General features: G+C 34.3%; 1 protein-coding gene across 2 annotated transcripts in view; it reads left to right on the forward strand.

The window, feature by feature from the left end:
• Positions 1-14842, forward strand: part of SPRED1 (sprouty related EVH1 domain containing 1) — a 102757-nt gene that overhangs the window by 62908 nt on the left and 25007 nt on the right. For both annotated transcript variants that reach the window (XM_019011240.4, XM_055364233.2), the window contains exons 3-4: positions 6011-6179; positions 8535-8581. In XM_019011240.4, the coding sequence (XP_018866785.1) occupies positions 6011-6179; positions 8535-8581 (216 nt within the window). The remainder of the gene's footprint in view (positions 1-6010; positions 6180-8534; positions 8582-14842) is intronic.

Here is a 14842-nt window from a genome sequence, read left to right on the forward strand (position 1 = left end):
CAGATTTTAATAAATTTATGTCAACAGTATTTTCAGTTTTCTTGAAGTCCAGAGTTCACCTGTTTATCTGTTTATCTGTATTTTCATAAATAACATCTGTTTAATGTTAACAGACAAAAAAAAATAAAAAATAAAAATAGATTTTAAAAGTTATTTTTGTTACCACTGGATTGAAAGACTTTAAGATCTTCTTAAAATATCTGTGGTTCCCAAAATATTTACCTTGCTAGTAAAGAATTTAGACTTGTATGTCTTAAGCAACTTAGATTTGTTAAGATCTGTGTTGGAATGCAAAGTTGTGCTACCAAATACACCTACATAACTGTATTTTCCTCCTTTATTATTATAGTCACTTTCCTAAAGCTGGCTCCAGCCAGTCTATTTGCAGCAATTATATTGTACTCCAACCTGGCCAGATCCGTTTGTATGTAAAAGTCTGAATTTTTCTTCATGCAATCAGTATAAACATTTTAAGTGCTTTTGAATTTGTTGCGGCTTTTTCTAGTTTACAATTTTCCATTATATGGTTTTTTTTTTTTTTGGTTAATGTCTTTATTTCTAATCCCTGTGCATTTGTAGATGATGAAAAGTTCAAAAAGTTCTAGTGCTAATAATAAAACATTACTCTAATTTGTTCTTTGTCAACCAGCCGCATTTTTAATGGATCAGTGAAGGGTTATTTGTGTCATATTATTTTTGCATCATATTCTTTATTGTTATTCTTGTTGATTGAGTCCTACATTTAATATTTACTTTACAGTAGCTGTCTACACTTCTGATGTCTTTCCAGTTTATTAATATAAACTATATTTTGAGTAAAAAAGAGGGTGAGGCCACTGGTTGGCTTTTAAATTTATCTTTACTATCTATTTTATGAATGTCCTTCATTAATACGATGGGGGCCTAATGAAATTCACACCCACAACTAATTAATACTAGCAAGAAGTTTATTCAGCTTTTAATTAAAATTAGGGATGTAGTCCAATAGACTGAATATTTTTAAGATTATGTTTTTAATAGCTTCTGGCAATGGCCTTTAGGATAGTCTTAACAAGACTTAGAATTATTTATTTCCTTTTGCACCATGTCTTGTCTTACAAAGAAGACAAGACGTTAATTGCCATTGGTAATTAGTCTAACTTCGTATTGGCCAGAAGTAATGTATCCCTTTACCTCATTTCTCCTACAAAGTAAATAATTCACTTGGTAATACGGGATTGGTTGTTTTTAATCTCTTGTCAAAGATGTAATTGCTATTTTCTACAGTTTGTTTGCTAATTATGCCAATCTCAAATATGGTAATTCAGCATTGAACTCTGCTTCCTGTATGATTGTTGTTACTAATATTACTATTATCTTAAGATACAGAATTAATACAGTGAAAACTACATTGGGCTAAAGTCAGAACTTAGTGTTCTGATATAGTTGAGAAGGGACGTGAAAATAGCCAGCAGAATTCAGTAATTTTAAGAATCCTCTAGCCCTTAAAATTATTTTTGCTTTTCAGGAATGTAGATTTAGTTCTCATCAGATGATGAGTAAACATCTTCTGAGGCATTCTTTTTTTCTGCTTTCTTTTTTTTTTTTTTTAACAACTTTCAACCCCATTGATTTTTTTTTTAAGTTTGAAGTAGACAGTTGGTATCTGTCTCTGTTACTTAATCAAGGTGTACTATACATTGTGTTTAGTATGATGAAAGTACATTTTAAAAAATGCTACTTAAAGTCAAAAGCAAAACAACTTTCTAATATATTGTGTCACTTAGATAAATAAGAAAATATTGTACATTACATAGGGAACCTATGAGAATTATGTAAATGAGCGATAGACTGTTCTAGGAGGCATATTCTAAAAATTATCTACGAAGATGTTGGGTGATTGTGCCAATAGATTACCTTTTTTCTATTCCACTGCCTATTCCAAAATTCATTTTAGCAACTACCATAGAAGTTTTTCCCTAAAGGATAATCAGTTTTATGCTACATTAAATATATAATGCCAACAGTATTTTCTCGTATTTTTATAGATAGAAGTAAACAAGTTGAGATCTAGCTTATAATTAGTATGTTTTTGTACTGGTTGGTATGATATTTAAACTCAGTATTTTCATGACTTTTAGGTGGAACACATTTCTGCATGGGTATTTATGTGAGTCAAAGAGCTAGTTCATTGGCCTCTTCATTTCCTCAGTGCATTTTAAAGCTCATTTTTATTGATTTATTTACAATTTCATCTTTTAGATTCAAGGGGTACATGTGCAGATTTTGTTACCTGGGTATATTGGGTAATGCTGAGGTTTGGGCAATAATGGATTTTGACACCCATGTACTCAATAGGTTTTGAACTCTTACCTCCCTCCTTCTCTTTCCCCTGTAGTAGTTCCCAGTGTCTATTATTGCCATCTTTGTGTCTATGAGTATTCATTGTTAGCTCCCTCTTATAAGTAAGAACATGTGGTGTTTGGCTTTCGGTTCCTACATTAATTTGCTTAGGATAATGGCCTCTAACTATATCCATGTTGCTGCAAAGCACATGATTTCATTCTTCTCTATGGCTGTTTAGTATCCCATGGTATATGTTTTATAAGTATATACGTACCACATTTTCTTTATTTAATCCACCATTGATGGATACCTAGGTTGATTCCATGTCTTTGCTATTGTGAATAGTGCTTAAACTTATTTTTAAAACTACTTTTTCTGTGAGTGTTGGGAGGCTCTAAACAATAGATGCCATTTGAAGACAAGATTAGGGTAGATCACGTTGAAATTTTATTTGAGAGTTAATAGTTGAAAATATTAATTTTGTAAAATAGAAGAGGGGGCTAATTCAGTAATATTTTCATGTATTAAAAATTAATTTGGTGTTATTATATATTAAAAAACTAGAATCAAACTTTTTATGTCTTCCCCTTTTTAACAATTCCAATTTAGCATTGTTTTACAAAATACTGCTTTTCCCACTGTTTATGAATATAGTATAAATGTTGCAGTAATTTATGACACTACCATTTACTTCCCCTTGAATTCTAGAACTTAATCATGAATTGTTGTTGTTGTTGTTGCAAAATGGTTGTAACAAATATTTAATAGTAAATCTGTGTAAAATGCTTTAGCAAAGTGCCGACTCGTAAAAGCTCTGGATACATGTAAATTCTTTTCTTTTTTTGAGACAGAGTTTTACTCTTGCTGCCTAGGCTGGAGTGCAATGGCACGATCTCGGCTCACTGCAACCTCTGCCTCCCAGGTTGAAGTGATTCTCCTGGCTCAGCCTCTTGAGTAGCTGAGATTACAGGTTCCTACCACCACGCCTGGCTAATTTTTGTATTTTAGTGGAGATGGGTTTCACTGTGTTGGTCAGGATGGTCTTGAACTCCTGACCTCAGTTGATCCACCCGCCTCAGCCTCCCACAGGGCTGGGATTACAGGCGTGAGCCACTGTGCCTGGCAGTTAATTCTTTTCTAATACGCGTAGTCATCAAAGTATAGAAAGCAAAAGTCTTGAGAGAATTTCACTGCATTGCCTATAAACAGGCAGGACTGAACCTTAGTCACATTTTTGGTTATTTCTGAATTAATAAAACTTACTACCAAGAATTATTATATTCAGTGGTATGCTGATAAAAGGTTTAACAATCGGCTCTCAAGAGGGGACACAAGTCAATGATTTATAGCATTTACATACCTCTACCATGGCTGCTTTTACTCAACATGCCATCATTGCATATAGTGTTGGGAAGAAATGAGCAGCAGTGTGGCATTATATAGTATTTCCACTGTACAGATATGACAGACATAAACTACCTCAAGAACATAGGTAATTGTAAAAATATAGTAAAATAATTACGAACTGATGAGTTTTGTGTATTTTATTTTTAATGCAATTTATTTCATTGTAGAGTTATATATTCTAGCTTTTAACAATGGCTTCCAAAATTCTTGAAAATTTAATATCTGGCTCTTGGGAGCCAGTATAAGCAGACTCTAGCAGACCTCCCCTCCAAAAGTATAAATTAGAGATTCCTAGTCCATGATCTGTGAATGAGTTCCTCGGGAAGTGCATAAAGCCTAAAAGATTTCTGAGGAGAAGTATTGGTTGAGTACCTAATGTTTGTCTGCCACGGTAGTTTAAGGATTTGGCAAACAGACAAAGACCAGCTCATGCAGGGCCTAGTAGGTCATAGTAAGAATTTTAGTCTCGAAAGCATTGAAAAGACATTGAAAGTAGGGAGTGGTCCAGTAAAGTTGCAATTTTTTTTTTTAAGAAAAATTATTACTCTACCTGCAGAGTAGTAGTGCAATTACTATTAGTAATTCACTACTACTAGTAATATCTGAGGGGATCATCAGCAGTGCATGGAAGAGATGTGCAAGTGATAATGGTGATTGGAAAAGAGTGGAGGTAATGAAAATACAATCTTTCACCAAATACCAGCTGAGCATTTATTATGTGTCATGTGCTACTATGGGTTTCATTTGAATTATTTTTAATTCTTTTCCTCCTGTTTTCTTATAGGGGATTCTTAAAATAATTAAGGTGTGTAGTTCTAGTCTTTTTATTAGATTAATTGCAAAGATCACTAATATATCCACTTTTGTTTTATTTGACAACTAACATGTATTAAAAGCATACTGTGAATATGATGAAAGACAAAGGCCCAGGAACGAAAGACTGAAGAGACCTTATAACTGTCCTGGAATGGATCCTATACTGGAAGGATTTTTAAAATGCTCTAAAAGGCATTATTAGTATAGTAGGCAAAAGTGGAACGTGGTCTGTGGAACATGGTCTATAGATTAAAGTTCTGTGTTGGTTTTAAATTTCCTGAATGAGATCACCATACTGTGATTACATAAGAGAACAGTATTGCACTTAGGAAATATACTCAAGTGTGTATTAAAGAGCAGTAGAACATAATATATGTAACTCCTTTGAAATAGTTCATAATAAAGTAAATTAAATGTTTATACATGGATATATGTGGAGAGAATGTTAAAAATTAATGTGATAAATCTGGATAAAGGGAAAACAGGAATTTTCTGTGTTATTCTTGTTACTTTTCTATAAATTTGAAATACTTTCAAAATAAAAAATTTAAAAACCAAGGGTATATTGCTTCATGCATTGCATGAAGCTCTTTACATGAATGCACATTCGGTCATTCCACTCTAAGCTCTGGGATATTTTAATACTGCAATTTCTGTTTTAGAGATGAGTAAACTAAGGCTTCAAAAGTTAGGTAACTCACTTAAATACATATTTTGAAAAAGTGGCCAAGTGTATTTGTTTTACTGCTGTGACCATTAAATCCTTACACAAAATATAAATACATCTTTTAAGAAGTTTAGGAAAATGACTTTATTTTGTTTTGTTTTGTTTTTGAGACGAAGTCTCAATGTGTTGCCCAGGTTGGAGTGCAGTGACGTGATCTCAACTCACTGCAACCTCCGTCTCCTGGGCTCAGACGATTCTCCTGCCTCAGCCTCCTGAGTAGCTGGGATTACAGGCATGTACCTCCACGCCCAGCTAATTTTTTATATTTTTAGTAGAGATGGGGTTTCACCATGTTGGCCACGCTGGTCTCAAACTCCTGATTTCAAGTGATCCGCCCGCCTCGGCCTCCCAAAGTGCTGGGATTACAGGTGTGAGCCACTGCCCCCAGCCAAAAATGACTTTAAAAAGTTAAATTTCTATTATTACCACCCCCCTGCCTCTTTCCTGGAAGTAATTCCTGATATATTCCTCCGGAAATTTTGTATGCAATGGGAGTGTATGTATGTGTGTATTCTTAAAATGGGAGTATAATAAGCATCCTGTTTATAATGTGCATTTTTTATTCCATCTTAATCTCTTTATTGAGTGACTTTGTGAAGTAGATCACTTTATTTAAAATACTAAAAATTATTCATTAAAAAGTAATAGTGTTGTATCACCTCAGTTTGTATTTATGAGCTACATTAGATGCATTTGATATATGTATATTAATTTTTGGTATTTGGCTTTTGTCAGGTGGTTTTGGAATGTATGCTTAAAAAAGACCTCATTTATAATAAGGTCACTCCAACATTTCACCACTGGAAGATTGATGACAAGAAGTTTGGTCTTACGTTTCAAAGTCCTGCTGATGCTAGGGCTTTTGATAGAGGTATCCGAAGAGCTATAGAGGATATTTCTCAAGGTAGGTATTCTTGACTATTTTCTTAATTTATTTATCGGTTATATATAGTAGAGGTTATCTTTCTTAAAGTTGACCCAAAGTAGTTTTCACACTTTAACCATGTCAGCTTTTGTGATATGTGACCAGGCTTTGAAACCTCACAATAGATGAAGATAAAATAATAGATTCCTTAACGTGATTAGTATTTGTCACATCATAGTCTATGTCAATTGCATGTATTATCTTGAAGAGTCCATCAACAGCTGACTTCAGATAATTCAAATGTTTTAAAATAAGAGCTTGAAGGAAGAGGGAATAGAAATGTACAGCTGTGAGAATCCCAGTTGGTATTCTACTTGTGTATGTATGACACCAGTCACATCCTTTTTTTGGGTAATTATATAGAACTTGTAATATTCAAATGTATGTAGACTCTAGTTATTCCATGACAAAAGTCTTTACTTGATTGATTTCATTACTGAGGATTGGCAGAGACCACAAGCTCATCTATTCCTTTATCATCTTGCCAGTCTATTAAAATTATTAACTCAAAACCATACAGGTTTTGAAGGGAAGAATAATGTTTTTTCATGTAAGACTGGCTTATGCTTACTTAAACAAAAATCACATTAAAACCCGTTTCTTCCCATAAAGGAAGAAATCTCTAAGACTTGATTTTTTTTTCTAATTAAGAGGAAAATTATTTCAATTTAACTAACTTTCTATATAAAGTAACTGAAAGTGTGCTAGACTGCGTTGTGATTTGTATATTTTGAAGATGTCATTTTAATAAGAAAATCTGAAAACATAAACTGTGAGACCAATCACAGGCAAGAACATGGAAATACATTGTACAAATCTGTTTTGATAGTGCATAAAACTGTAGTTAAGTAATTTATTTAGCTACTTTAAAAGATTAGAATCTGGTAAATGAGTAATTTTTTATTCTGATCCAGAAAAAATTACTATGAAGTAATAGTAGCCATTTTGTCTTTATTGTAAGACCCCATAAATTCTCCTTAGATCAGTGTTCTTAACCTTGGCTACACATTAAAATCACCTGGGAAGCTTTTGAAGCTTAAAATGACTAGTCTGCACTCCAGACCAATTGAATCTATCTGGGGAATAGAGTCGAGTCATCCCTTATTTTTCAAAAACTCCAAGAAAGTTCAAATATGGTGAGGAATTGTTCTCTAGTCAAGTAATTGTAATTTGAATTTGAAGAAAAAAAATAAGAAACTTAAAAAAAAAAATACATGATGTTCTGTGCCTCATTCCACAGAGATTCTGATATATTTTGGTTTGATGCCATACTCTGGCATCAGTGTATTTTTTGACAATTCCTCAGTTGATTCTAACCTTTAGCCAGGTTTGAAGAACCAGTGCTTTAAAGAGAGAGAAAAATAGTATCCATGGCTGCTGGAATTTATATGATTTAAAGTTTTGAATTACTTTTAAGTTTATGCTCATGTACCATAACAGTATACCTCTTTCACTAGGATCAAACAGATTGGGTTTAATGTTTTAAAAAATGATTTATAAGGAGTAGCTTACAAACTTCTAGGTAGAGTAGACTACAGTACTTAGTCTGCCTTGTTGTTTTTGAACATTAAAAAACATTAGCTAGCATTATTATCAGCTGCTATATAGACTTTCAACAATCTCAGATTGCTTTTACTTGACCTTCTGTGACAAAAAGATAAAATATGCTGTTCTTTCCAAAGGGCGCATTTCTTCTTATCTCATGCCTACTCCATGCTAAGCTGTGCCTCTCAAGGGTAGTGTGAACTAAGAATACTTTGCTAGGACAAATCCTTTCTTATTAATTTATTGAAACTAAAGGTACTCTTAAGAGCATGAAAATCTGTACAGAGACGTTGATGCAAAAAAGTCAGTAAGAACAATTGGCCATTAACTGTCAATAGTGGATTAAAACTCATTTGTTTTCCATCTTAGCTAAAGCAACTAAAATCCTGGTTATGGGTACTAAATACTGTTTCCTGGGTCAAAGCATTTAGAAAAATTGAATAAATCACATCTTAGCATCACCAGAGCAATGTAATTATAATCTGCCTAGTAATTTTGAGTATTTGGGAGAAACTAGGGGCAGGGGCAGCTAGAGATAGTATACTTTCAGAGAAAACATCTCGTTAGTAAGCAGCTGGAAATTTACCTATAGAGGAGGGAAATAATTACATTATTCTCCATTATTCTAACAGGGGCAAATACAAGTGGCCAGTACCTTAATTGCCAGGCAGTCCAGAAAGATCTCTGATTAGTCTTCTAAAGTATTATAATGACATAATCAATTAGGCATTAATACTGGACTCTAAGACAAAAATTCTATACTTAATTAACTTTTATCTATTTTCTTAGGATGCCCCGAATCAAAAAATGAAGCTGAAGGGGCAGATGACTTACAAGTAAGTAATGGCTTGGAAGGAATTTGTAAACATAAAGGATGTGGAAGAAATCACTAGCCTTATTCAATAAACTTATCAATTACTAAGAATATTTCTAAGACACTGTATTTGTCAGATTTCTCCAGAAGAAAAGAACCAGTACAGGTTGAGCATCCCTCATCTGAAAATTTAAAATCTGAAATGTTCAAAAATCTGAAACTTTTTTTCTTTTTGAGACAAGGTCTTGCTATGTTGCTCAAGCTGGTCTCGAACTCCTGGGCTGAAGCAATCCACCCACCTCCCCACAGTGCTGGGATCATAGGCCTGAGCCACCATGCCTAGCCCCAAAATCCGAAACTTTTTGAGTATGGACATGACACCTCAAGTAGAAAAAATTTACACTTGACCTCATGTGATGAATCGCACTAAAAATGCAGTCAGAATTTTGTTTCATGCACGAAATTATTTAAAATCATGTATAAAATTACCTTCAGCCTGTGTGTTATAGGGTGTATAAACATAAATAAATTTCATCTTTAAATTGGGTACTATCCTTAAGATGTCTTATTATGCACATACAAATATTCTGAAATTTGAAACAGTTCTGGTTCCAAGCATTTCAGATAAGAGATATCAATCTTTATATAGAAAGTAAAGTTTCTGGTTTTTTTTTTTTCTTTTTTAAGGAAGTGGTTCATAAGATTGTGGGCTGGGTTGGCAGAATGGGCAGGCACGCTGAAAATTGGCACAAGTTGATGTTGCAGTCATGAGAAGGCCGAATTCTATTCTCTTCAGAGGACCTCAATCTTTTTTCTTATGCCTTTCAACTAATTGCGTGAGGTCACCCACATTATGGAGGATGCCTAACTGCCATATTAAAAGGACATTCAAGCAACACTGTGTAGATATTCATGTGGTGAGGAACTGAAGCGTTCAGACAATAGCCATATTAGTGAGCCACCTTGGAAGCAGGTTATTCAGCTCCAAGCAAGCCTTAATAGATGACCAGTTGTGGCATGTTTTCATTGCAACCTTATGAGGAACCCTGAGCCAAAACCATCTAGTTAAGCTGCTCTTGAATTCCTGGTCAACAGGAATTGTGAAATAATAAATGTTTGTTATTTTAAGCCACTAAATTTGGGAATGATTTTTGACTAATGCAGATTCTGGAGACCTGAAAATGGAGTGCTGCTGTAACAAATACTAAAACATGGGAATGACTTTGGACTCAGGACTCAGACAGTAAATAAAAGCTGGAAGGTCTTTGAGGCGAGTTTTAGTGAAGTTCCGAAGAGACTTACTGGAAGCTTGAAGATCTTTGGATAGAGCGTCAGTGAGGGCTTAAATGAAAATGAAGAAAACCATATTGGAAAATGGAAGAAAGGGAATGTTTGTTTAGTGGCTGAAAGCTTAGCAACAATGTCATGGCAGTAATGTGGGAAGCAGAAAATGTACCTAATGTACTGAGTGGTTAAGCTAAGGAGTTTTCAAGCAAAAGGTTGAAGCTGTTTGCCTGATTTCTTCTTACTGCTTATGATAAACAGTAAATGAGAGAAGCAAGCTAAGGAAGGGCTCCTAAACAAAAAGAACCCAGGGCTTTGCTGGTTTTGAAAATTCTCAGTTTCTCAATATGTCAAATGGCTAAGATTAAGAAATGGCTTCTAAGCAAAGATCAAATCCAGGGCCTTCTCAGAAAAGCATTGTCTAAGGATGTGAGTGTAAATTCCTTTGTTAAGACCTCAGGAGGATTTAAGATGAACCTCAGAGAAACTTTCGATCAAAGTAGTAGGTCCTATAAGAAGTGTAAATGTATGTCACTTAGCAGAAATTTAAGGTTGAAAAGAGTTTTTCTCATTTATGAGTGTGCTTTTTATCTAATGGAGTGGACCTCTATAAGAGTCACAAAGTTTTTCAAAGCATTATATTGGCAGAAATACCACCTTTGATTGAAGAGGGGCCCTTTGGATCCCCAAAATTCCACTGGCAGGAAGCAAGTTGAAAACACTATGCAGATGCAAACTTGGCCCACCTTTCAATGAAAATAGAAGGAAATTAGAAATTAGAACCAAGATCTCAAAGGCCAGAGCCACGAGTTATGAAAAATTATTCCCAGGTCCTAAGTTCCACTCTAGGAACTTCTAACATTGCCACCTTGATTTCAGAATTATGTGCACCAATAACTATGTTGTTCCTCTCATTTTTTCCACTTTTGAGCAAGAAGGTCACATGGCAGTTACCCTCTGCCTGTCCTACGGTTGTCTTTTGGGTATGTGTTGGGCAGGTAATTTGTCTCTTAAGTTCCAGAAATCAGATTGAGAGAAGCAATATATATTCAGGGAGCAGCATTTAAGGAACTACGTACACCCAGGAAATTTCATCTGTACCTGCACCTGTTTAGAAGACAACATCCTAGCTTCGAAGATGTTGCTGTAAAAAGATGAGACTTTTAGGGAGTCATGGGAGGGTAGAGTGTATTTTGAATATGAGAAAAATATAAATAATTGGTGTTCAAAGAGCAGTGAAGTATGGTCGTTTTAAAATACAGAAACATTATTTTATACTTCTCTCGTCATTGGAGTCTAATTCCCCTCTTCCTGAGTATAGGCTGTTCCTAGGGACTCACTTCTACCTCACGGAATGTGTTGAAAATAAAGTGTGACTTCTGAGGGTAGATCCTAAGAAAATTTCTGGCTTCCATCTTGCTTTCTCTCTTGGATCACTCTGGGAGAAGCCAGCTACTATACGTGAAGACACTGGAGGAGAGATGTATGAAGAGATCCATGTGAGGAATTGAGGTCATCTGCCAACAACCAGCAAGGAACTGGAGCCTTCTAGCAACAACCACGTGAAGTGAACCATCCTGAAAGCAAGTCCTCCAGCCACAAACAAGCCTTCAGATAATTACAGCCACTGCTAATATCCTGACTAGAACTTCATGGGGACTATGAGCCAGAATCACCCAGCTAAATTGGTCCCACATTTCTGACTTACAGAAACTATGAGATAATAAATGTTTGTGTTTGAAGCTGCTAAGTTTTGTGGTAATTTTTAATGCATCTATAGGTAAAGAATGCACAAGCAGAAAGGGAAGTTTAACTTTTTCTTAAGACGATTAGAATGATAGCTAATTTTTTCAGAGTTACAACTGCAAAAGAAAACTCTTAAATTTACCTTAGTACCATTTATTTCATTCATGATGTTCCAAAGGTTTAGAAGGTCATTTTTCTTTTGGAATGTATGGGAAGTTGCAGTGTGTTCTGATTTATCTAGCTACTTTATTAGGAATAAAATAGATCATGTTAAGTTTCATAATTCATCTTATGGGCTTGGCATAAATGTTTTGAATACAGATTATGGTTTAAGGTGGTGTTTATATCGGGTTTACTTCATTGGCAATTGTTTGCAAAGACAACTAATATAGTTTAAAAGAATAATGCATTATCTAATTTTTTAACAGTAAAAGTAATGATAATGTTATATTTAAATAAATGTTTTGAAGGCATTAAATGTCAAGAGTGGAAATCCTCTCCCTTTTGGATGTTCATTAATTAATTCAACAAATATTTGAGTACCTATTTCTGCGCCAATAACTGCTAGACATTTCCTTCATGAGCTATTGGACAACTTTCTGCTTTCAACAATTAATGTCTTCATCAATTATCATAAGTCAACAAAGAAATTTACCTTTCTATTTCATATCTGTCTTTGGAGGGTTTTATAACAGATCATCATTTGAATTTAAAATCCTATCTTTCTTATCTTTTATTCCTGATGTGTAGTATAGTGCTAATCACATACATAGTTGGCACTCAAAAGTTTTGAGGAAAAGTCTTAAAAGTTAAGATTTTTAAAAACCTAACCAATATTAAGGTATGAATGTTCTTTTCATTTGGTTTCTTTTCTTTGACTATTTTAATGAGACAAATGAGAGCTTTTGGTTTTTTTGTTTGTTTTTGAGACAGGGTCTTACTCTGTTGCCCAGGCTGGAGTGCAGTGGCATGATCTCAGCTCACTGTAGCCTTTGCCTCCTGGGCTCAAATGGTCCTCCTGCATCAGCCTCCCGAGTAGCCATAGGCATGTACCACCACTCATGGCTAATTTTTGTATCTTTTTGGTAGAGACGGGGTTTTGCCACGTTGCCCAGGCTGGTCTCAAACTCCTGGGCTCAAGTGATCCACCCACCCACCTTGGTCTCTCAAAGTGTTGGGATTATGGCATGAGTCACTGTGCCTGGTCTAGGTTTTTCTTGTTGTTTAATGCTAGCTTATGCTTGTTTTAAGATCATTTTAAGTGCTGACAGAGTTGTCACTTACAACATTTACAGCTCTTATTGTTCAGATATGCTGGATTGAGAACAAAACCCACAAAACTTACCTCACAACAGGCTTGAGGTTGAAAGAGGAAAAGATCTTAGATATCATGTTTTTGGGCAGAAGAAAGATGAGATCTGATTGATATGAAGTAAAACATTGTCATGTTTTCTCGTTTGGCCATTGAGAAGTACGTGACTAAGTTAATCTTTTTTAGAAGTAAGTAATGTCATTTCTGAGCCAAAATGATTAGAAGGCTGTGATTTATGTTTGTCTAATTTTGCTTTAGGCAGGGGATATGAATTGTTCATGTAATGATTTTCAAAGGTGGTAATATTTTAATAAGGCTCTATATCTGAAAACTAAGTTAGTGGATTGGCTTTATTTAGGTAGTACAGAGTATTTAATGGTACTGCAAGCTATCACAATCCTTTAGTAAGTGCTGCCTTAACAGTTGTCAGAAAGCCCTGTTGTATCTTAGGTTGAGTTTTATTTATTGCCCAATAAGAGAGCAAAAAAATTCTCTGTATAACTTTTTACATAATGTTATTTAAAATTTTATTGACTCTTAGACTAATATGTGCGTATTTCGAAAATTACAAAGACAAAATTAGGAATCATTCATTCCTACCCAAAAATAATTACTGTTTATATTTGAATATTTCTGCTTAGGTTTTTCTTTCTTCTGGCATCTTGTATACAAATGCATACTTCCTTTTAAAAGCACCATTGGGATCATACAAATGCAGTTAGCTTAAAATCTCTTGGCCATTTTCATTGTGTCAGTCTAACTTCAGAGTCTTTGATCTTAGCCATTACATTATGTAGCTATACTACAATTTAATCATTCACGTCATTGAATATTTCCCACAGCATTTTACATACATTTTAATTTGTATCTTTGAATGTGACCTTAAGATAAAAATCCTAGAAATATACTTATCATTTAAAGGGTTGAGGATTTATGTGTTAGCAGGATGTGTGTAAGTACTGCTTATTAACTCAAAAGTAGATCTACAGACAGTAAACAATCTCTGCAAACCTAATACCACATTAAGCCAAACTAACTCTTCATTAGAAACATAGTTTAGTTCTTCTGTTGAATAAGCCAGGTTAGAGGACTTGTTTTCCTTTACCACTATTGCCAGACATTGTGTCTTGCTGCATTTTTTATATTCCTTCTATATTATTTCATCACAGATCACTGTGTTCAGGTTGCTTAAAGAAAATGCTGTATGCTGTTAATGTTTCCAGTCAAAGCTCATAGACAAATAGAAAACTAAAAATTCAAGGGCTGGTTTATTCTTACCCTTAAGCTAATCAAACTAAAGAAAGCTAATGAACAGAATAGGAGACAGTTGTGGCCAAATTTAAAATGAATTGCAACTGGAAACACTACACCACATGTTAATAATGGTTTTGTTGGGCTTGTGGAATTAGAGTAATTTTTTTCCTTTTTTTCTGTGGTTCCTAAGCTAGCATAATTTGAGCATATAATTTTAAATACCTAAAGAATTGCTTTGGTAGCATGTTTAACACATGTAATGCCAAGATATAAGGATTCTTTACCAAAGAAAATTTTAAACCACTTCTGTCATTTAATAAACCAATGATATAATTATTTAAAAACTTATTTTAGTAGTATATGAGCCAGCCATACATTTTGCAAACCTGTAATTTGTGATTTACAATTACAAGAATGATGTTCTTGAGCAGTATGTCGACTGTGATATCCCTTTTTTTCTGCGTTTGACTTATTTATTGAGAATCATACATTAACAAGGGTTTGCAAAACAGTACTAAATTTTCTCTAAGAACTAGTACTAGCAGAAGGGGTGCAAAGGGAGGAGAGAAGCAAAATCTGTTTTTGTTTTTTCTGCAGCTGTCATCTGGCCTTATGTTCTGATCAAGAGCTACAGCTGGAATTATTTTATTGCTTTACTCTGTATCCTTTTGCCTCCACACACAAAAT

The sequence above is a fragment of the Gorilla gorilla genome, chromosome 16 (genome assembly GCF_029281585.2).
Source record: "Gorilla gorilla gorilla isolate KB3781 chromosome 16, NHGRI_mGorGor1-v2.1_pri, whole genome shotgun sequence".
Lineage (NCBI taxonomy): Eukaryota > Metazoa > Chordata > Mammalia > Primates > Hominidae > Gorilla > Gorilla gorilla.